Consider the following 23923-nt stretch of genomic DNA (forward strand, 5'->3'; position numbering starts at 1 on the left):
TTTCTAGTTCCACAGGTCTGGGATGGAGTTTGAGATTCTGTGTTTTTAACGAGTTTCCAGGTGCATGCCCATTTTTGCTAGTTCTGGGACCACACTTGAGAACCACTGCTTTGATGTAATTCCTTCTCAGACCAAATCGGAGAACTTATCCTCTTGCAGGTGAAAAAATCTTTCAAATGGGTTTAGATTTTTTTCCTACTTGATCATCACTTCACTGAACCTATGTGCTTATCTTTTTCCAACTTTCCAACTTTTCCGATCCAAAGGTACACATTCTCTCAACATTTTTCCTGAGCCTGTTACCATTTGTTTTTATCCTTTTGAGTCACCAAGACCAGCAGTTTAGCCACAAGGATGAATAATCCCTTGACCACGCGCCCATTCTGGCCTTGCTCTTTGTGGCTCCCCATCTTGTGGCTATTTGTGTGTGTTCTCGGTGGGCTTTCAGCTGAAGGGGGCTCAGCCCTACCTCTCTAACAAGTCATATAAAGTATCTGTCCAGCTTTTGTTGGTTTGCTGTGAAAGGTATGATTTGACTCCAACATTTAAACATGTTTAAACTGTGCTGCTCTGTGAAACTCTCTTGAAATGGGGTTTAAGGTTCCCTCTGTATATCACAGGAGAAATATGCCTTGATATCAGCAGGTCATCATCTTATATGTATTTAAAAACTAGCTTAGGGCTGGAAAGAAATTTAGAGAGCAGACGCAGGTTGAGATAAACATTGACTAGGTAGGTCAGTTCCCGTAGGGAAAAGGAGAATCCTATCAGAGTAACCTGGTTCCATTCAGCATTTTTGGAGAGCCTGCTGCATGCTGAAGACCATGCTGGGGTTTGAGTACACGGAAATAGAAAGACGTATCCACAGAGGCAGCCTAGCATCATGGTGGTGAGTGCGGACTCTGGAGCAGGTGGGACTGAGTTCAAGTCTCATCTCCATGAATGCTGATGGGCCAGTATGTAAGCTTGCAAGCTTGACTTCTTCTCATGTATGAAAAGGAAATAAAAAACACCTACTTTGCATGTGTGTCCAACTCCATCATGAGATAATGCCTTGCCTTGGTCGGCTTGGGCTGCCGTAACAAAACACCATAGACTGGTAGTAAACAACAGAAATGTATTTTCTCAATGTTCTGGAAGCTGGAAAGTTCAAGATCAGTATCAGGCAGGGTTCATTTTCTGGTGTGGACTCTTCCTAGCTGGTAGATGACCACGTTCTCACTCACGCAGCCTTTTCTCTGTGTCCGCATGAGCAAGAGCAAGCTCTCTGGTGTCTCCTCTTGTGGGGCACTAACCCCATCGTGAAGGCTCTCGTGACCGCATCGAAGCCTACTCACCTCCAAAGGCCCATCCCCAAGTACTGTCACATTGGGGGTTAGGGCTTTACCACATGAATTTGTTGGGGGGCAGCAGGGGACACAAACATTCAGTCGGTGCCTTTTAAGTTGTTCAGCCAGTTCTTGGAGTTAAGGAGCTGCTCTGCTGATTTCCTCATTAAGGCTTCCTCCCTTCTTCAGCGTCTGCTGCCAGCTGCCATTGGATGGAGCAACGTTGTGAAGGCTAGAAATACACTGAAAAGTTTTAACCAGCTTTTAAATCTGCTCCATGTAGCGATTGTTCTTACCAGAGGCTTAGGGGATAAATTTAATTAGCATACACTTTCCTTTTTCTGGAAATACTGTCTTGAGCTCAGTATCGATCCCCACTTTCCAGTAATGTGATTGTAGTCTCCATGGGAAAGCTCTGGAATCTAGTTTCTCTAAGTGGATATTGAATTAAATTTGAAAATATGAGAATTTCTTTAGGTATACCCTGATGTGTTCATCGATTCATGACCCTGTAAGTGTGATCTAAAAATTTATAACAGAAAAGCATTACAGACCTCACATACTTCACTTCTAAAATTCTGGTACTTCATTAAACTTCTTCAACAGTGTGTATTCTCTGTTAAATAGGAAATCTTAACTGTGTCCATTTGTTAAAGTTAGGTTAGAAGATGCGCTTCTGTCTCATGAGCTGGTTGTCTAACCACAGTTGTTTTACGAGTGGAGAGAGTGGTGAGTGGGAAAGCCAGGACCAGACAAAGAAAGACGAAAGGAATCACATGTCAAAGTCTCCCAAGTTGAAGATTATTTCTCTGATGAAAACAGAGCCTCACACCTACCCCAGAATGGTTGATTCCCACTTTCACACTTCCCTGAAAATACCGCATGTTTTAATTCCAACAGAAAACCAAACCCTTGATGACGGAATTCTCAGTGAAGTCTACCATTATTTCTCGTTATGCCTTCACTACGGTTTCCTGTAGAATGCTGAATAGAGCTTCCGAGGACCAAGAAATTGAGTTTCAGATGCAGATTCCAGCTGCAGCTTTCATCACCAACTTCACTATGTAAGCAGCACTCTGGTCAGAGACCCTGGAATGGAGATGTGTGTGGGGTGGCCAGGGTGAGCCTGAGAGGATGTGAGCTCCACAGCCTTTGGGCACGAGAATTTCTCCCAGCAGATAGCATGTGGCTCAGAAGATTGACTCCCTCCTTCCCGTTCTCCTCCCTTCTCTACCTTCCTTCTTTCCTTTCTCTCTCCCTTCCATCCCTTCTTCTTCCTTCCCTCCTTTTCACGATCTCTTCTTTTATTCTGTTCCTGTCTTCTCTTGCCTTCGATTCTCCTTTTTTTTCCTGTCTTTCTCTCCTTCCCTCCACAAATGAGTGCCCACTCTGGGCCAGAAGCACCTCAAAGTGATCAGTATACTTCTATGAAAAAGACAGTGTTGTTTGGCTGCAGAAATTGCAGTGGGGAGAAATAATAAGTGAGTAAACAAATCAATAGATGAGATCATTTCAGAGCACAGCAAGTGCTCCAAGATGGCAAGGAAGACCGAGAGGGGCTTGTCTAGGCAGGGAGAAATCAGGGAGGTGGCTCAGAAGAGGCACTGTTTAAGTGAGATCTCAATGATGAGATAGTGTGATCCCTATGATATATGAGGTAAACTGTATTTTTTCTTCTATTCTGAACTAGGAGGTAAAGACATGCAAAGTAGGGTGGATTTGGGGGTTTTGTTTTGGGTCTGGGCGAGATTCAAGCTGGTGAATCTTCATGGAAATTTGTTTGAGCAGATCTGGTTTCCTCCTGGAGAATCCCAGAGGCACCATGGGTCAGGCCTGACTATTTAGACCTGTTGAAAATTGCCCTAGAATGAAATGAATGATTCCAGAGTAGTGCCTTGGTCTGGAATGCTTTCTTTCTGGATATCCAAGAGTCACATAAAAATATTTTCTAGGGTTGTCATGGTTATGAGAGCCACGTTTGAATTTGTCTTGGAACTGCAAGTTGGTAACACAGCTGTCTCTTGTGTTTCAGGCTCATTGGAGACAAGGTGTATCAGGGAGAAATTACAGGGAGAGAAAAGAAAAATGGTGATAAAGTAAAAGAGAAAAGGAATAAAACCTCAGAAGATAATGGGTAAGTGCCACTGAGTTAAGGAATTAAAATCCACTTCAGCAAAGGGCCACATTTCCTCTTCCTTTGCCTACCCAAACTCTTCCCTTCCTTCAAGGATTTATCTGCTTTTTATTGTTATCGTATAGTAAGTAATTGAATATATATATATTCAATTCACTATATATAGTGAACAATATAGCAGGAAAGGGTTTATAATAAAAAGGAACATTTTACCATCCCCATTCCCCAGGTCTCACTTCCTAGAAACATCCACTTCTAATATTTCTGTAGTTTCTTTTTGCAGTGACCTCCCTAACTCTGAAACTTACAGTACTCTAGTTTTTTAAAAATTTCATGATGAACATCAGACACTATCTGTTGATTCTCTGCGGTGATGGAAGAGGATTTAGCATATGTATAACACTCCCACCTTCCATCTGCATTCCACAGTTTTATATTCTTATCTCTTCTTCCATCGATGTAAGCCGTGTTACACCATCTTAGACTGCCGTACTATCTTAAATGATAATTTCCTCTCCTTCACTGAAACCCAACCTTCCCTTTCCCATTTCCAGTGCCCATCTTTTTCTACATGATCATTGACTTTTGCACTGTCAGAATTACCAACATCTAAATTCTGATCTGTAATGATATGTATTTTCTTTGTTTTGTCTATAACTTGAATCTAAACATTGAAAACCAATAACCGGTATTTGAGTTTATCGATTACATAAATGGCATTAACTGCAGAGTCACTTGGTATACTAAGATTCTGTTTCCCTCTCTACTAGCCCATTTGAAGAAAAGTGATCTGTTCCCTTTGAAGAAAAATGATCTTGGTATCCAGATAAGTTGGTGTGAACTTGTGAACCTGTTTTTGTTCGTTAAAAAAAAGGATTTAGTTTTGAGAACGCTTGTTCTTTAAAATCATAGACTGTCAGAAACTTTGCTGTTGGAAATCCTATTAGCGAGAATGGAACATCTCACTCTTGCCTGGAAGATGTGAGTCATGGGTTTACTTTGATGCAAAAAGCAGCCAAGGTCCACAGCTTCAGATAAGGCATTGTTGGACACAAAAGTCCACATGTATCTTAACTTTGTAGTTCGTAAGAACAGAGAACCTCGAGTTTGCTTCTCAGTCCAGGCTGATGCTAACCACTTTACACACAGCCCTGCTTTTTTTCGAGCCTCCAAACACTGGTTCGTTTGACCTTATCTACACTCCACTTTTTCCCCCAATCCTGTGATATTACCTTGTGTCCTCCTTTGTTTGGCCAGATTCTCCATGATGCCTTTGCTGTGTAGTCTCCTTTACTGCAGCAGTTTATTAAAACCTAATTTTGTTGGACTGCAGGTGGATCCCAAGTGGTCTTTATCAGATGAGTTTTATGAGGATTATGTTTCATTACAATTCATGACTTGTTCATCATTATGCCACAGTTGAGTTCAGTTAGATCACAACATATGCATTTGTTTTTCCTGGAGTTTTTAATTGTCTTTCTTTTTTCTTATGAGATAAAACTTAAATTGTCACTATTAACATCTAGCAAGACACATAACTCTTTTGAAATGGTGACTAAATGAAAGCAATGACCGAGGTTTTCTGCAAGCAATGATATCCATGTTATTGCCAACAGCAGTTGGAAGGCATCACTGATTGGGAGGCACATCCTGATTTTAGAGCTGTCAATCATGGAAGAATGGTGTCTCCAGGTCCATGGAATACTGTCATCACTTTGCAGCCTTGTCATCAATGTTTACCCTGGGATTTCTTTTCATTTTCTTCTAGGTTGCTTTTATTACTCCTTACATTCCATATCTTCCTCTTTCTTTTTTCATTTTCACTTTGCTGGAGTATATTCTGAAGTAATTTCCTCAGAATGGATGTATGAGAGGCAAACTTTCTGAGACCTTGATTAATATTTTGACTGTATATAGAGTTTAAGATTGAGAATAATTTATCATCTCAACTTTGAAGACATTGCCCCCAGTGTCTTATAAGATCTGGCATTGCTGATGATGCATCTGGTGTGGACTAACACCACTCTTTTTCTGTGTTTCCTCTACCTGATGTTTTGAGAGTTTACAATAATGGGTTTAAGTGTTAGTCTTTTTTCAGTCATTCTTCCCAGCTTTTAGTGAAGCTTTTCCATCTTAATAGTTGTGTCTCTTTTAGCTCTGGGAAAGAGGAGTGTAGGAAGCCTGTCATCTTAGTTACTCATTCATATAGGGACATGGAGGTCTCCTTCCTGTATTTGATGCCCTTCCCACTCACATCTCATGCTGAGCCAGAGCCTGCCATCTCTCTGACATTCTGTAGATGATCTGCATCTTGATCCTTCACTGCAGTCCCTTCCTACACAGTCTGAGCTGCAGAGTTCTTGCTCTACTGAATTCCCCATCTTCCAGAAATGTTTTGAAGTGCCGTACCCACTGATGGTTGCCTCTACCACTCATTCCTTTGGTTTAATCCTTTACCATCCCTTTTATGGTCTGTCTACCATCTTGAATCAGAGAACCTTCACTCCAAGCACTGAAACATTTGGAATGGCTTGTATTTTTATATTCTTTGCAATCCTTTATTCTTTATCTCACCCCAGGCACATCCACCAAACTTTACCAAGTGTAAAAACCCAATATATTAGCCATTTTAAAGTTACATCAGATGTCAGGCTCATTTGGCCGTTCCTGTAAAGAGAAGAATGCAATTCATATCTTGACCCCAAAACTCTCTTTTCCAGTAGTTTACCTATTTCAATATTCCCTTTCCCATTGGCCCCCTCAAGCCTGACTCAGGGAGAGGCAGGAAAGTTCAGCAGTCTTTGAATTCTGTACTCTTCGGTATTCCTTGAAACTTTGTAACCTTCCTGTAGTGCAGACCTTTGCTTCTCTTCCCAATACTAACGCGAAGTTTTTCTTCTGAGGACTCTCTTGAGAGAGTGGCCAGGGCCCTGAGGGGATTTGAGGGAACTTGGCTTTCTCTGACCGACCCTGTATTCCCTTTTCTTTTCCTTACAGGGAGAAGGGGACTGATATGTTCAGAGCCTCTGTTGTGATTCCCAGCAAGGACAAAGCTGCCTTCCTCCTCAGTTATGAAGAGCTCTTACAGAGGCGGCTGGGGAAGTATGAGCACATTATCAGCGTGCGGCCCCAGCAGCTGGTGGGGAGGCTGATGGTGGAAGTGAACATTCTGGAGAGGTCTGGCATCGAGTCACTGGAGGTGCTGCCCTTACAGCACAGCAGGCAGAAGGGCAGCGGGAGAGGGGAAGGTGAGTGCAATCGCCGGGTGTCCTGTGCTAACTCAGAGCGGGGCGTTGGCTTTAGAGAAATCTATAAAACAGATGGCACCCCTTCAACAAAGGCTCTGAGAGTTGCGAGAATCTAAAAGATAGCAACACAACAAAGGCAGTGCCCTGTACTGTTTTTGTTTTTTTTTTTAAAAGCTGGTTCTATCCGAAGATTTAGAGATGTTTAAATCATTTGACATACTAATCTTACTTCTGGACATCTAATCCAGGTGAGGCATCTAAAATATTGGGAATGTTACACACGGGACCCTGTTTGGTAACATTTGTAGTAACAAAAACGTTCTGTCTTCCTAAATATTCAGCCACACAAACGTGATTAGTAAAATATGGTTATGAAAACAATGCAGCATGTGATGGGGGGGAAAAGCCACTCTTGTAGACACTCTGTAATGTTAAGTATGTTGTTTGTTAAATGTGACGTTGACGAAAGATTAGAAAGGTCTATAAAATAATGCTTTTATACAAGGAGGTGAGGGATTACAGGGTTATTTTTCTAAAAATCCAGTTTTGAAACACTAAACATTTAACACTAACATACACATTTCAATGATGTGAGACTCTTTCTAAAATTAAATGGTGAAAGCTGTGTACTGTACATTTGATTGAGGGTGGGGACATTTTGGTTTATTACCAGGACCACTGTTTAGGTTTTTCTCAAATTCTGATTTTTTAAATCGCACTCTGTTGCAATGGTAATGATAAATTCCATACAATCTACTCTTAATTACTATATTAATTTCAGCTGATAATTTATATGAAATGTTCATGGGTGTTGGGCCTCACCCTAAGGAGACTGAGACAGATGGGTCAGAAAGTTGCACCAGGATTAGAATCTCTCGATTTCGGGTATCTGTGACATTGAGGTCCGGGGACGGCTGAGCAGGAAGTGAATTTGCAGAATCTGAATTCAGCCCTTGTGGCCACAAGGAGAGTCTGGAGGATCCCAAGAAGGCTGCTTGGCCGAGAATATTTAGGAATGAGACTGAGAGTAGAGTAGAGACATGACTTGAAGAGGGGGAAAGGAGAACGCTGTTATTTAAGATAATGTGAAAATAGTCAGGACCCAGGGCTGGTGAGCGGAAGATTGAGCCGTGCGGAAGACGTGCTTTCCTCTCGCCCGCACGCAGTTCCGTTCGTGACTGTCCACGGGACAAGGCGTTTCGTCTCACAGACTGGAGTGTGTCCTGGTGCTGTGGGGGACTCAGGTCTTTTGTTATGTGGTCATTCCCAACACTGAGATTGATACTCTCAATCTAGATCACATTGAAAAATTAAAAATATCATCAAGGTATCTGTCTTTTTAAAATTTTTTTTATTTATTTATTTTTTGATGTAAGGTTCCATGATTTATTACTTGCGTATAACACCTGACTTTTAGAAATGGTGAGAGATATAACACACCATTCTTACGTCCTAGAGGCCACCGTGTGTCTGGTTCATGCATTTTATTTCCGCTCTTAGCTAGAACCCTGGAAAAAATGACCTAGGCCTTGGAAGACTCAGCTTGCACTGAGGGGACAGTAACTCTTTCAGAGGGTAATTGGGAAGTGTGTGTGCATGCGAAATGCCCGGCTCAGAGTAAGGGCTTGCTAACGAAGTCTTATCATTATTAATATTTATCACCTTATATTGACTTTTCTTGTGCAAATCTTATCTCCCCTATTAGAGCCTAAGTGATTGGGAAGGCACTTCTGTGTCCGATTACTTTGTCTCCTTACGGTATTTAACACAATGCCTTTTAAACAGTAGATAGCTAATTACGTGCTTGCAAATTAGGAAAGAAAAAGAAATACACACCCAAACTAATAACAAAGGATGTTTCAGCATTTCATTTCTTCCTAATCATAATCTCTAGGGAAATTCTCCTATGTACAGCCGTGTGAAGGAGGGATGTTTTCAGGAGGAAGAAGATTCCCTACGAGTTTTTGGGATCTCCGAGAGGGCAGGGCTGCTGTGGCCACGTGTCTGGGATGGGGGCTCAGCTACGTGGGGAGGCACTCAGCTGTGGGAGACGACTCAGGTGGTCCTGCTGCGGTAACGTAATGTGTACACTTTGCCTCATTTTCAGAACCACCGTGACTCTTCAGGGATGTATGTGTATGAGTTGTGGTGTGTGTGTGTGTGTTATATTTGGAGGCTGTATGAATTAATGATTGTTAGCCGAAAAGTTGTTTACTGTTTGTATTCTGGGCCTGTGAGAATCTCAGAGGAATTTTTCCAGACCATTGATCTCGTGGGATGTGTTTATTTTTAAGAAAGTTGTTTTCCTAGCTTTTTGTACCAAAGCGGATATACTGCCTTCCAAAGCATGGAGATTTCACAAGTGTGTATCCAAGCCAGGTGCAGTGGACCGATTCCCTTTCGGCTGCTCATTGCTGTCCTTCAGCACTCAGCTGTTACTCTCCCTGCAAAATGGCAGCCCCAGCATCGAGAGGCACAGGAGGTTGTGATGTTTGTCTGGACACTATTGCGTGCCACCAAAAGAAACCCAGGGTAGAGATCAAACCAGAATCGGGCTTGCACCAGAACATGAGCTGTAATTGTGTGAATGTGGACCTATGCCAGTACATTCCTCTCCTAGATCTGGCTGCCGCTAAGAGATCAGACTTCTGGAATTTCTCAAAACAAATCTCTGACCGCTGGACCCATTTGCATCCTTAGGGATGCGCTTCTGGATTGGGATTACTGTGTGCTCGGTACTAGACTCAGCACTTGCTGTACTGTATCTCATTCAGTCTTTGTAACAGCCCTCTTTTTATCCCCGCTGTATTTGTGAAGAAGCTAAGGTTTGCAGAGTTTAAGTACTAGGAACAAGGACTCATATTTAATTATTGTTAGAAACAGAATCTGAGCACAGAGCTATCTGACTCCAACTTAATGCTTTTACCCACTGAACTGAGTACATAGAAGATTGTAAAATCCCAAGGGTGTGAGTTCACATTCCATGTCTCTCCCTAGTTGTGTAAGAACGAAAAGAAAGGCTCAAAGCAAAGAGCCTGCTTTTGATCGTGTAGTTGTCTGGTATATCGGGATCGGGCCCTGAATCATTGCAGCATAAAGCCATGGGCTCCTTCCCAGTGTAAAAGCTACTTCTGTGAGGTGTAATTTAGAAGTCAAAGCTTTATACTTACTGGATTACTAAAATATTTAACTCACGTACATGGTTCGAAATCTAAACGATATATAAATTGGTTTCCAGTGAAACACAAGATTCCCTCTCTCTTTTGTCCTCCCCCACCCCAGTTCCTCTCCCCTCTAAAACATTTTGGTGAGTTATGAGCTCAGTGGGATAGAGTGTCTGAAACTAAGCCTCTCCTGGAACATCATGGGACGTGTGAGCTTCTGAAGGTGTATGCCAAGATAGATATTCTAGGTATGTGGTTGGTTCAAGGCTGGTTATTTCACTTTCTGTGTTAAAATCTTGAGCTTCCTGATGTTCCAGGGCAAATAAATTACTGCCCTTTCCATGATTCCAAGTTGTTTTTGGCAGAAAATGTTTATTTATGATCAGATCCCTGAGAGCTGAGAATAAAATAGAATGAGATAAAGTAAGAAATAAGGTGCCTTGCCTGTTTTATCCCCTTTTGCTTTACATGAATGACACTCAAACCCAGCTATCCCTTGAGTCACCTGGAGAGATTAAAAAAAAAAAAAAGGTACAAATGCCTGAGTCCCACCTCAAACACTCGAATGAGAATTTCTCAGGGTAAGCCCTAGGAAGCTGTTTTTTGGGTGTGTCTCTCTTATGAATTTATATGAGAAACCAAAAAATATATGAGTGCTTTTGACGTGTTTATTTTGTTGCAAAGCTAAAGAATAAGGGTGCGTATTTTTCTATCACTAAATAGGTATGGTTCTATGACCTTCATAGTTTCCCTTTTATATTCTTTGCTTTTAAAAAAAAAGCAGTTTTTTTGAGGTTTAGTTTACATAGCATAAAATTTTCTCATTTTAAGTGTATAATTCATTGATTTTTAGTAAATTTGCAGAGTTGTACAGTCATCACCACAATCTAGTTTTAGAACATTTCTATCACCCAAAAGATCCTTGTATCTCTTTGCAGTCACTCCCTGTTCCCACCCAAGCCCCAGGCAGCCACTAATCCATGTGCTGTGTCTCTTCAGATATTTGTATTTTTTAATGTATTTTTATTATATTATGTTAGTCACCATACAGTACATCCCCGGTTTCCGATGTAAAGTTAGGTGATTCATTAGTGCGTATAACACCCAGTGCACCATGCAATACGTGCCCTCCTTACTACCCATCACCAGCCTATCCCATTCACCCATCCCCCTCCCCTCTGAAGCCCTCAGTTTGTTTCTCAGAGTCCATAGTCTCTCATGCTTCATTCCCCTTCTGATTAGCCCCCCTTTCTTTATCCCTTTCTTCCCTTACTGATCTCCTAGTTCTTATGTATTTTTTAAAGCACCCCAGGTGATTCTGATGCTCTATAAATGTTGGGAACCCTTACTTTGAACTTACTAGCTGACTTTAGGGACATTGATGATGTCAAGATCTGACCCTACAGAAACATCTTCTAAAATAAGTAAGATTGCTCTTTCCCTTTCACAGGACCCTTGGAATACTTTTGATCCTTATTAAAATGTGTATCGTTTCTCTTTTCCACCAACATGTTTTTACAATTGGATACAGGCCAGCATAGGATTACTCACACAGTTGATGGAAAATAACCTCTTCCCGTACGCAACTTCTGTTCATCAACATAGATGGAACTTGAAATGGAGAACTACCAAGAGGCCATCCCAGTGGGGTTGGTGTAATCTTTCTAGTATATTCTTGAGCCCCTTAAACTAGGTATCCCATCTTTCTTGGAAAAGATAAACATGATCATTCAGTGCATTTTGGGGGTCAAAAGAGCTTCTCTCTTTTCCCTGATTCCCGCCATGGTTTCCTGGACCTCTCCTGCTCTTCCTCATTCTTCCCCAGACCACAGTGAAAGCAGAGGCTCCTGCCTTTCAAAGTCTGGCTTACTGTCCACTTTCATCCTGCCCGTTTCACACAGCAACCTGACCTGGCTCAGTGGGTTCTGAACATCAGTGCACATTTGGATCAACTGGGGAGCTTTTGGAGATCTATTAGCCATGCCAATTAAATTAGAGTCATCAGGGATGGAAACCAGAGGAATGCCTTCCCGTTTTCAAGTGTTATTTAGCTTCATTCCTACCTCTTTGTTCCCTAAAACTCTAGTCCTGGGCTGCTGACTCTATTTCCAAGCTTCGCAGCTGAAGTTCCCAAGTAATCTCAACTCCTCATCTTTGTCAAAACCGATGGACTCATGTGAAGTCACCCTAACCTGACATTAAAAGGAAATTTTAGTTTCAAGAGCTAGGAGACCATCATAACTGTCTTCATTTTCTCCCAGTATCTGGTTCATCTTTGAGGGGATCCTATACTCAAGAACACAGGAGAAAGCTTAAGAGTATCAGCTTGTGCTCTTAAAATACATTCTAAAATGACAACCTCCAGAATAGGGAAAATATTTGCAAATTGTATGTCTAAGCATCTGGTGTCCAGAATATATAAAGAATTCTTACAACTCAACCAAAAAAGATAAACAATCCAATGAAGATATGGGCAAAGGACTTGAAAAAAAAAATCAAAAAAGGATGCAACTAGGTTTTCAACACTTTCCTGGTTTAAGTTGGTTAATTTTGCCAGATATTGGGTATAGCTCTTATTTGGTTGTGAAGGGGGGGATTAGGAGGCAGAACTTGGTTCCAGAAGACTGGTTACAAATACATAGATCTCCTTTTTCCTGGGTTGCCAGATAAAATATAGGATGCTCGGTTAAATTTGAATTTCAATAGACAGTTATATCCGTAATCTCTGGCACATACTCACACTAAAAAAAAAATCTTTTGTTGTTTATCTGAAATTCAGATTTAACTGGGCATCCTGTGTTTTTATTTGCTAAATCTGGCAGCTCTGCTCTATTAAGGGACTGTGTTGTGACTGATGGTTCACCCCTGGTTCCAGCTCCCTGCTGTTCTGTATTCTTCCCCCAGATCCAGTCTCCACTCTACAGCTGGAAGGGAATGGCCCTGTTTGGCCTCTGTACATTTGCCAGGAAATAATAATCTGGTTGTTATGTGAGGGTTTCCAGCATTGTTCAGTGCAGAAATTATTCAGGTATGAATCATTTGGCTCCCTACTTGGTTTTGTTTTGTTTTGTTTTGTTTTTAATGTTGTATGAGAACCATGTTATCTCGTTTGTTCTGACATGGGCTGTAGTTCAGTCAGGGCCAGCTGTGAGGAGGGTGGCTCTGAGGGGCCCAGGAGGGTGGTCTTCTCTCTTGAACTGGACATTGGTGAGCAACCTACTCTTCTCGGGGAGACCGCGTTCTATCGCTTCTTTTTTCCTGCTGTTTGTTTGGTGTATGAGGTGGAATGCTGTCTGGGCATGTGGCACTGTCCACCATAGCTGTGGCTGAAGCCAGAGATGTGTCCACGGCATGTGACATGGGTCACTGAGAATATCCGCCACACCCACCAAAACACTCTCAAGATGGATTCTCCTGAAAGACTCCCTCTTCATCTGCCCAACTGTGTGCCAATGTGCTGAGTCACCGCCATGTTGAGTGTTCAACAAGCTTGTCTTGAGTTCTCACCATGTTCCTGGCAGCTGTGAGAGATGCCTGGAACCTGAAGTTGTCTAAGACGCTGCTGCCCTTGAAGAACTTAGAGGCAGCAATTCTTAAAAATTAAAAAAGTTTTTAATTGTGGTAAAAAAGCACATAACGTTAAATTAATCATCTTAACCAGTTCTAAGTGCAGTTGAACAGTGTTGCATTTACTTACATTGCTGTGCAACGAATCTCCAGAACCTTTTTATCCTCCCAAACTGAAACTCTGTATCCAGTCAACAACAGCTCCCTGTTGCCCCCTGACCACGCACCCCCCACCCCTCCAGGCCCTTGCAACTAGCATTTTCTTTTCTGCCTCTGTGAGTTTGACTACTCTAGGTACTTGAGATAAGTGGAATCACACCGTATTTGTCTTTTTGTGACTGGCTTATTTCACTTAGTGTAATGCCCTCCAGGGTCAGCCATACTGTGGCATAGAACAGGATTTCCTTCCTTTCCATGGCTGAAAAATAGTCCATTGTATGCATAGACCACGTTTTGTTGAAGGACACTTGGGTTGCGCCCACTCTTTGCTACTGTGAATAGTGCCGCTCATATAAACATGGCGTACACGATCTTCGAGATCCTGCTTTCAATTTTATTAGGCATATACCTCAAAGCGGAATTACTGGATCGTCTGGTAGTTCTATTTTTAATTTTGGGGAGAACTTCCGTACTGTCTTCCATAGTGCTGTGCCATTTTACAGTCCCACTCACAGCGCACAAGGATTCTGGTTTTCACATCCTCTCCAACACATGTTATTTTCTGTCTTTTTGATAGTAGGCATCTGGTGGGTGTGTAGAGTTGGCAGTTTTGAATAATAACGGAAGAAAACCCACTGGCAGGTTGAATCTGTGAAATGCCATGGAGGTTCTCCCAGTGACTGGGCCGTGTTCCGCCTTCGTGCGGGAGGACAGTGTAGAGGCATTTAATCGAAATCTCTCGATCTTAGATTCCTCTGCTGCTCGGGCACTGCATTTGGTAGTTTCAGATACTTCAAGAGCTAGTATTTAAGGTCTTCCATGGGCACAGAACAATATCATGAAGGGATATAACACATGCTTTTAGGGGTAACTGTGTAGAATGTGTGAGAGTTGACTTGGTTCATGTGTAGTTTCTCTGGGAAAGTCAGTCACACAGGGAAAGCTGAAGCTCGGGAATGTATCATTTTAGGAAGAAAGAGCATTGAGTAGCTAGTGAAGAGGGCAACTTTTCTAAGAAATTTGGGCAAGTGCCACTTCACTATGAAGGGATAGAGTTGAATTGGAACTCTTGGAGCTGTCAATTTGCATTAGTATTTTATGCTACATGTTGCCGTCATGTCTATATGATGTTATTTTCTTTCTTTTTTTTTTTTTAAAGATTTTATTTATTTATGTGACAGAGAGAGACAGCCAGCGAGAGAGGGAACACAAGCAGGGGAAGCGGGAGAGGAAGAAGCAGGCTCCCAGTGGAGGAGCCTGATGTGGGGCTTGATTCCAGGACTCTGGGATCACACCCTGAGCCGAAGGCAGACACTTAACGACTGACCCACCCAGGCGCCCCTATATGATGTTATTTTCCAAAAGTATTTAAAATACCTATTATCAATCTAGGGGACAAAACCCCTTTCCCATAAAAAAAATGATACTATGGGGCTTATGAAGGTATTTAACCAAATTCCTTCTCATCTTTATTGCCCAACTTTCCTGCTTTTTCCCCTGAGACCTCACCAATCTATATTTTTCATTGAAGTGTGAGTCACACACAACATTATATTAGCTTCAGGTGTACAGCATGATGATTCTACATTTGTGTATGTTGCAAAAGGATCACCACACTAAATCTAGTTCACATGCATCACCACACAGCTATGGAAGTTTTTTCTTGTGATGAGAACTTTTAAGATGTACTGTCTCTCTCTCTTTCTTTTAAAGATTATATTTATTTATTTGAGAGAGAGCGTGCGCACAAGCAGGGGGAGCAGCAGAGGGAGAAGCAGGCTCTCCCACTGAGTGTGGAGCCCCACATGGGACTCGATCCCAGGACCCTGAGATCATGACCTGAGCCAAAGGCAGATGCTTAACAGACTGAGCCACCCAGGCACCCTAAGATTTACTCTCTTAGCAATTGTCACATGTACAGTTCGGCCTTATTAACTGTAGTCACCATGCCGTACATTCCTTCCTCCTCACTTTTTCTTTTAATACCCTGCCAGTTTGCTTGAATTTTGTCTGTATTGCTACCATCCAAGGGTAGTTGCCCAATTATTCACAATACTTTTGACTGCCCTATATTGAAGAAATCTCCCCACTGGGGTCCAGGTGAGCAGGTTACATAAACAAATGTAGGCAATTTAGCCCCTTTTCCAAGGGAAATGAGCAGGCAGTGTTTGTTTGGAAATCCTTTTGTAAAAGCACCAGGTGTTGGCCGCTTTCCTCTGACAGTCGGCAAACCCAGGGTCCACAGGAAAGAGGCAGGAAACCCCTCTGTCAGTTGACCCCAAAGGGCATAGCTTCCAGCTGATGTCCTTGACTGTGGTTCTTTGCTCCTGAATCTTTTCACCTTTAGACACGTAACATAGCAATTGACTTCCTTTTTCCCTGCGTGGTTGTCTAGGAGGAGAATGTTTATTTGTGAATAACACCCATTTTCCAGTACAAACCCAAGGACATATGTGTTCTCTAAAATACATGAAGTGCTTTGTCATTACAAGACAGAATCAGCGGGAGGAATATTTAATAGCATTTCTGTGCATGCTTCTTAACCTTATACAGATTCTTTGGAGAGTCTAGGGAAAGGTATGGGCCCTCTGTCCAGAAAAAATACACGCATATATTTTTATGCAAAATTCTGTACATAATTTCAGAGGCCTCTTGGGAAGCTACCAACTCCATTATACTTTATAAAGATTGTTCTCTCTATAAATATTCTTGAACTCCCTGTTATGAATGTTTATTATGATTTATCTTTTTTCCTCCAAATAATGATTATTTTATTTTTACTAAGCTCTCAATTGTATGGAGAAACCTATTACGGCAAAAATGTAAACTGTATGTTATCAAAGAATATATTTTTTTCTCATGAGTTGCCTTTCATCCTAGACAAAGAGCATAAGAAGCTACTTCAGAAGGGGCAGAGGCTGGGGGCTAGTATGTATTGAGCACGTTCTAAATGCCAGACCCATGCTCGGTGCCTTATGTATGTGATCTTACTTAATTCTGCCAGCGATTCTATGACATGGACTCCAGTCGAATGGATGTGGAACTGAGGCTCAGAGATATTAGTCTGTCATTTTGAGTCTGTCAAACCTTCGAGCACACTTTCTTCGGTATTATGCAGCTTCTAGAATAACATGTATCTTCTTGTTCAAAAAGGCAGGGCTCTAGACAGGATGAGTGCCTCCTGGGGATGCTGGTGGCCTGAGGAGCGGGGAAGAATGGGTGGAGAAGGAGCGGTTAGCGAACTTTCCCAAGGACGCGCTTGAGGCTCTGGTGGGCCACAGAAGGTCATCTTGCACGAGAGCACGGATGCTTGCATCGAAATGGGAAGATGACAGGAGATTCAGCTCCCTCCAATTCAGAGTAATCACTGCACTGCACTCCTTCCCCTAACCAAGTGGGCACGGAGGAGAGAAAGCCAAGAGCAGGAAAGACATGTGGGCTTTCATTAGAAAAGTAGGTCAGAGTCTCACTCTTTTGGTCTGCTCCCAGCCTCTTCCCTTGCACTCTTCATTATGTTTAGAACACATGCCGTGACTGTGGAGGGCCTGCGAATCAAGTTCATTGTGCTCATGAGCTGTTTTGTGGCCGTCAGCGGTATGAGCCACGGTTCACATCAGGAAAAGCTAAACAGTATTATTCTGGTTTGGGATGTTGGGGTCAGTAACTCTGGGGCAGCCTAGATTAACCTCGTTGATGAAAAGGTTTTTTCCTTCTCTAGTAAAAAGAGGATTTTATTTTCTGGAGTTATTGCTCTGGAATTTTTCCCAGCAAACTTTTTTCTTTTTGATAGTTAGCGGAAAATTCACTGGGTCACATCGACTGTCTGATACTTAATGGGTGGAAGTCAGCCCCAGGAGTTAGGCTTCTTCGTGTTTAACCAAAGTGGGAATCAACCCACTCTTTAGGCATAGAAAATAAGCCCATTTAGAGGAATCTCATGAATTTTCATCATGAACTAGCAAACAGCAGAGGTCAATAGGAAACCAAAATAATAATACACTATCTTTCTCATGACTTATATCAAAGAGCCCAGTCAAATGAATTATGAAGAGAGAAATTATACTTTTTAATCCTCAGTGCTTTCAATCAACCATGAATGGTATTAATTCAGGGGAGTTGTAAAGAGCATTTCAATGAGAGAGATTTGAAACAAGGAAGAGTAGGTACATGCTGATAGTATAAAGAGGGTCGAATCTAACGTAGAATTTTAAAATTGGAGATAACCTAGTGCCGCCTAATTACATACACCAAAGCCTCGTGACCATTGTCTCTGGCCAGGAACTAGAGTCACCTGCAAGGCTTATTAAAATACAGCTTTCTGGGTCCCGCCCTCCAGAGTTTCTGATTCAGAGTTTCTGGGTGAGCCCAAGAGTTTGTGTTTCTAGCAAGTTCGCAGGGGCTGCTGCTGCTGCTGCTGGTCCCAGACCGTGTCAAGAGCGCCGCTCTGCACCATCCCCACAGGTGATCGACACATCCGGGGTTTGCTTGAACACCTGCCGTGAGAGGCGTTGTGACTGCTGCCTCTGCCCGCACACATCGTCCCTGGAGCTTACTGGTGCTGCACAGAGAGTGCTTCCCAGTAACTCTACCCCCGTCCTAATTCTGCCAGCTGGAGTTACTCGGAATACACCTAATCCCCATAGAAATGCCTACACTTACAGACTTATCCTAAGGAAAAGAACAGATAGGCTGTGTTTGGCAAAGAGCGTGGTTCCTTTCCGTGCTAGGGAATGCCTGTTCGTTCTGTTCTGCCATCCAGCTCCCAACGAGTTTAGGTTTTTAAAAAATTGGGGTACACATAGAACAAAGTGTATAAATCTCATGTGTACAGCTTGATGAATGTTCACATGCGTATACACCCAGACAACTACTTCCGGGCCAAGACATAGAGTTTTTTCACCACCCCAAAGGACTCCTGTACCCTCTCCCAGTAGGTACTCACCCCCCAAAGGTGGCTACCATTCTTCACCATTATTCTGCGTCCCGTGGACAAGTCGTGCTTGCTCGTGAGCGATACGTAAATGGAAGCATAGAGAGTATTCTCTTCTGTGTCTATGTTCCCAGGCAAAATGACTGTGAGATGCTGTATAAACAGCAGTAGTTCTTTCCCTTTTTGCCCAAGTTTCGTCTGTTGAATTGTCTTACATTTAATCCCCTGTCCCTTTTTCTATTTTGTATATTTTTCAGGTTGATGATAACATTGGCTGGCATGAATCAGAACACCCTAAGTACAGTTGTTGCCCCTTACCCGTAGTTTCGTGTCCCCCAGTCACCGTTATCCCCAGCACCCACGGTCCTGGGAACAGATGATCAACCCACTCTTTAGGCATAGAAAGTAGCTTCACATTATGTCACAGCTCCTGTGTCCCTCACCTGCCTTCATCCAGCACATAGGCATTTTATCCTCTCCTGTCATCCTAAGAAGGCTGACGATAGCACAGGCAGGTATTTTGAGAGAGAGACCACATTCATGTGACTCTTACTGCAGTATGTTCTTATCATTGTATTTTATTATTCGCTGTTGTTGTTAATCACTTACTGGGCCTAATTTATAAATTAAACTTGGTCATATGTATGTATTCAAAAAAGCATCGTCTGTACAGGGATAAGAGTGGGAATAAGGAAGGACTACGGTCCATAACATCACTTGATCTTTTCAATACTGTGAGTTTGGTAGACCATTAATCCATTTTGCAGATGAGATAACCAAAGCTCGGTAACTTGCCCCAAGTCTCACAGGTAAGGAAGGAGAGGTCGAGCCAGTATCGAAGGCAGGTCCTTCTGACTCATTCATGATTCCGAGTTCTCAGCTGTGTTATCACGCCTCGCACTCTTGGTGCTTTACCAGTCATCACCAATGAGAGACTGACTCTGAAGAGCGTGCATGTTCCTTCTATTTCCAAGACCTTTCCATTTTCAGCCTTTTTCCCCTTCCTCCTCTGTAGTGGTTCTCAGGCGTCACCAACCATGCTGGTGAGCTGGAGGCTGGCACTTGTCAACGTGCCATTGAGATGTTCCCAGCTCCTTCTTCACATAGGCAGATCTGCTGGAAGCATGTTATCTTTCATACAGCTGTCTTCTATAAGAATGAAATCTTCTATTTTCTGGTTTTCTGGTCACTCCCGAAACATCTGCCCTCGATGGGTGCAAATAATAGGAGAATCAGTTTTGCCCTGTAGTTCCTGTTAAGGTTACACCTAAATTGTCTCTGAAAAATAATTGTCTGTTCTGTTGAAGGACATGTTTAAACTTCCTTTGATTTTAATGTCTAAAACCATTAGCAAGAGGAAGTTTATTCTTACGTACAAATTACCATGGGCGAATTATGCCTTGTTTCCTATTTTATTTTGCTAATTAGGGATGGCAGATTGCTGGTCAGCTCACTCTGTGTACGGCATCAACTTGAATAGATTTTTTAAAAAAGTGATCAGATGCCTTGCAGCAGTTTTAAGCCTGGCTTTGATTCAGTATCTGGATAAAGTCTCCACATATACTGATATTTACGTATCCTCCATTTTATTTTTATATTCCTCTTGGTGCACGCAGAGCTAAAAACTGATTTTCTCTTGTTAAGTATATAGACGTGGTGTTTGGATTTAGAAAGATGGGTCGTCTGCAAAGTGATTCTCTGTTCTAATAGGAAATGAAAGTCAGGAGTAAAAAATGGGCTGTGCTGTACTTAATCTGTCATCCCACTGCTTTTTCTTAAATCATATAAAATCCATTTGTGGATTTATCTTTCTGTAATTCTAATTCATATTTGAAGATTTATGCTGGGGAAAACTTTGGGGGATGTTTTCTTAAAAAGAGCCATAAACTTTCTGGACAAACAGTATGTTAGGACAACCAAATGATTGGTGGGGGAAGGTGTTTCTTCTGGAAGACTTCCATATAGAAGGAGTGATAGAATTAGACCCCACCCTTTTGCAACTCTGATGAAATAGTGGATCCAGACAGACATTGTCGGTGTCTCGTAAAACTATGAAGTGAAAGATCAATGAGGAGCTTTATAACGGGTGATCAGATTGACAGTATGGGAGCCCAGCATCTTTCTTACTACAGCTGAGAGCAGACAAGTAGATACCGTGTGCTTCTGATGTGAAAAGTGGTAAGCGCTCAGCATCACCTGTGAAGTGTTCCTGTCGGTGGTACAGACCCGCATCTAAGCAAGCGTCTAACTGTCCTACCAGCACACAGGGGAGGAGAGAAGATGGAGCTGTGGTTCTCCACTTCGACGGCACATTAGATGCACATGGGGGATTTTTTAAAGTTCAGATGCCCAGACTATGCCCCAGACCAATTAAATGAGCTATCCGCTTGGATATTAATATTTTTTTTCTAGTTCCCCCAGATGTTACAGTGCGAGCCAAGGATGGAAGCCAGGGGAATTGAGGAGGAAGTTAAAAGATAAGACAAGAAAACAGTCACGAAATGCAGAATGTGAGAAATTCCATTGGACAGATAACCAGGGTTTTACAACACGTTTACGTAGCGTTAGAAGAAAGGCGGCAGCGGGGTGGGGAGGGGGGCACTTGTAGATTAAAAGAGATTTAAGAAACATAAACCCAATGTGGTGTGTGGTCGTTTTTTGATCCGGATTTGAAGGAATCAGCCATATCAAGACACATTCTAAAGAATTGGGAGAATTTCAATACAGACTGAGTATATTTGGGGATAACATGGCATTGAGCATTGGTTTTGTAACTTGTGATGATGGTTTTGTGTTTATGCGGAAAAAAGTTCTTATAGTTAGACATACCGAAGTGTCTACGGATGACATATGATGTCTGGGATTCGTTTTAAAATACTCTAGCAAGAGATGGTGAGGGGCTTCGTAAAAACAGATACAAAAGATAGGTAAGAAGTTGATAATTGTTAAAATTGGGTGAAAGGTACCTGGGGGTTCATTTTACTCTTCTCTCTACTTTTGTGTGTTTAGAAAATTCACATAAAAGATGAAAAAGAAGGCATAAAGGTGAAACCTTTAACATCTGTTGTACTGTGATGTATTATCGGTATGAAGTCTGTGAAGTTCATATGGAATATAAACCTGCAACAAAATAAAGTCTAGCCCTCTGTGTCCATGTAAAACAGCCCTCCTTCTTTTCCAAAAAATATTGATATGTGCAGTTATGAATTATGTTTATATCTTGTTTGCAGATGATTCTGGGCCGCCTCCTTCTACTGTTATCAACCAAAATGACACTTTTGCCAAAGTCACTTTTAAGCCTAGTGTGGTCCAACAAGCCAGGATTGCTCAGAATGGCGTTTTGGGAGATTTCATCATTAGATATGATGTCAACAGGGAACAGAGCATTGGGGACATCCAGGTAATGGGCTCATTGTTGCCATTTTGTGTTAGTTGCTTGATACTTTTAGTTAGACTTAGAACGAGGGATTCCAGTTCTTATCTAAGGGAGGAGAACGTTCTGGTTCCTAGACATTTGTTTTAACCTAAAATATGTCTCCAAGGGGACTAGGGTGTTCCCTTCCTATTTCCTGCTTCACTAATCTGGAGAGCAAATGAAATCTGTAATGTAATTTTCCCTGCAGTGTTTTAGATGAAGTTAGAATTTTAGTTCATCTTCAATTTTAATTAAGAGAGCCTGGTCCATGGCTCATTTCCCTTTAGGTTTTATTGCTCCAGAGACAGGGTTGCAATATTAAGATGCATTACCATGCAACCAGAATGTAGATAACTTTGACATCTCAACTTATAAAAACTATGTATTAAAGGAAGCAGGAATTCCAAGTGGCAAGGGCCATAAGGAGGTGGATAATTAAAATTAAATTAGTCAACATAGGTGATAAGTTTTAAAGGGGTGATTTTATCTTTATAAAATCTGTTTCATACTCTGACTTGTAAAAGTTATATAGACTGTCCATTTTAGGTAGTTTTCCTGTCTATTCTGGGCACTACCATTTTTACTTTCTCTTCTCTCCGTCAGGTTCTAAATGGCTATTTTGTGCACTACTTTGCCCCCAAAGACCTACCCCCCTTGCCCAAGAATGTGGTATTTGTGCTTGACAGCAGTGCCTCCATGGTAGGAACAAAGCTCCGGCAGGTGAGTGAGGGCCAACTGCCAATTTTGTTCTTTCTCACTTTTGCCTGGAACCATGATGCACTCTGTGAATAAAATTCAGTTGATGCCACATGTCTGCTTTACCATCCGGCTATTCCTGCCTACACAGAACCTTCCTGAACTGATGATCTAGTCCAGCCATTGACATAAACTCTCATTTCAGGACGGTGTTTTAAGAGAGCAGAGGGGCATGTATTGAAACACTTCGAAATAAAGGGGACTGGCAGAGTAGATAAGGTGAGACAGGAATACACTGAGAGGGACACTCAACAGCATCATTGCTGATGGACTAATTCTGTTTGGTAATCATGTCCTTTCAGAGCAATGGAAGAGAATCATTCAGCCCCGTTGACCTACCCTTAGAACAAAGAACTTCCATCTCAATAACTCAGGAGTGAAATTCTTACAGCATTTAGATAAATGTTAAAATTCTAGGGATAGGAGGGACATTAAGGGACATGTAGTCTATGATAAAATATTAAACTATACTGAAAATACAAGTATTAAATTTTTTTAACAAACCACTAGAAAGGGCTATTCCTTATCTTACTCTGGTATCATAAATATCACAAATTTGCTTTTATAAAATAATTTCAACTCACATAACAGAAAATAGAAAAAGCTACTGGCTTCCATACCAAATTATAACTCTACATTCATCAAACACTTAGTTCTCTTAGCTTTTCTGTCTTAATTCATTATCTATTTTTATCAATTAATAATAAATATGTGGTTTAATAGTACCTCAAACCTCAAAAGAGATCCCACCCCTAGATCCCATTCCACATGTAGTTGAAATTGATCTTAGCTGATAAACTATTGTCAATATTTTCTCTCAGTTACTACTTTGTAAGTTCTTTTTTAGCCATTTGTATTTAAAAAATCACGTAGAATCTGTTGTTTTTTTTCTTCATGGCATCTTATTTTTCTCCCCCCCAAAATAGTAAAAAAAAATATATTCCATGCAAAAATAGGGTTTGACTCTTTCCTTTCAGGAGATTGCCAGATACAATTTCTCGTTTGTATAGATAACTTCGCCCTGTCAGTCAGTTCCGTGTAGTTCTTACATAGTTCTTGTACTTCATATCCTTGTACAGAATTCAGCCTGCTGGCTTCTCCACTTAGATTGCTTTCCCTTCCTTTTGCACCTCTGACCTTCCATCTGGGATTACTTTTCTTTTGCCTGAAGAATACTCATCCATATCTTCTTAAATGTGGGTCTGCCAGTAAAGAATTCTCT

General features: G+C 41.7%; 1 protein-coding gene across 1 annotated transcript in view; it reads left to right on the forward strand.

Moving 5' to 3' along the window:
* Positions 1 to 23923, forward strand: part of ITIH5 (inter-alpha-trypsin inhibitor heavy chain 5) — a 78506-nt gene that overhangs the window by 18933 nt on the left and 35650 nt on the right. The window contains exons 3-7 of the mRNA XM_045812924.2: positions 2229 to 2392; positions 3361 to 3462; positions 6460 to 6710; positions 21761 to 21930; positions 22549 to 22665. Of these exons, the coding sequence (XP_045668880.2) occupies positions 2229 to 2392; positions 3361 to 3462; positions 6460 to 6710; positions 21761 to 21930; positions 22549 to 22665 (804 nt within the window). The remainder of the gene's footprint in view (positions 1 to 2228; positions 2393 to 3360; positions 3463 to 6459; positions 6711 to 21760; positions 21931 to 22548; positions 22666 to 23923) is intronic.

Source organism: Ursus americanus, chromosome 31, assembly GCF_024610735.1.
Source record: "Ursus americanus isolate L20-20 chromosome 31, mUrsAme1.1.p, whole genome shotgun sequence".
Taxonomy (NCBI): Eukaryota; Metazoa; Chordata; class Mammalia; order Carnivora; family Ursidae; genus Ursus; species Ursus americanus.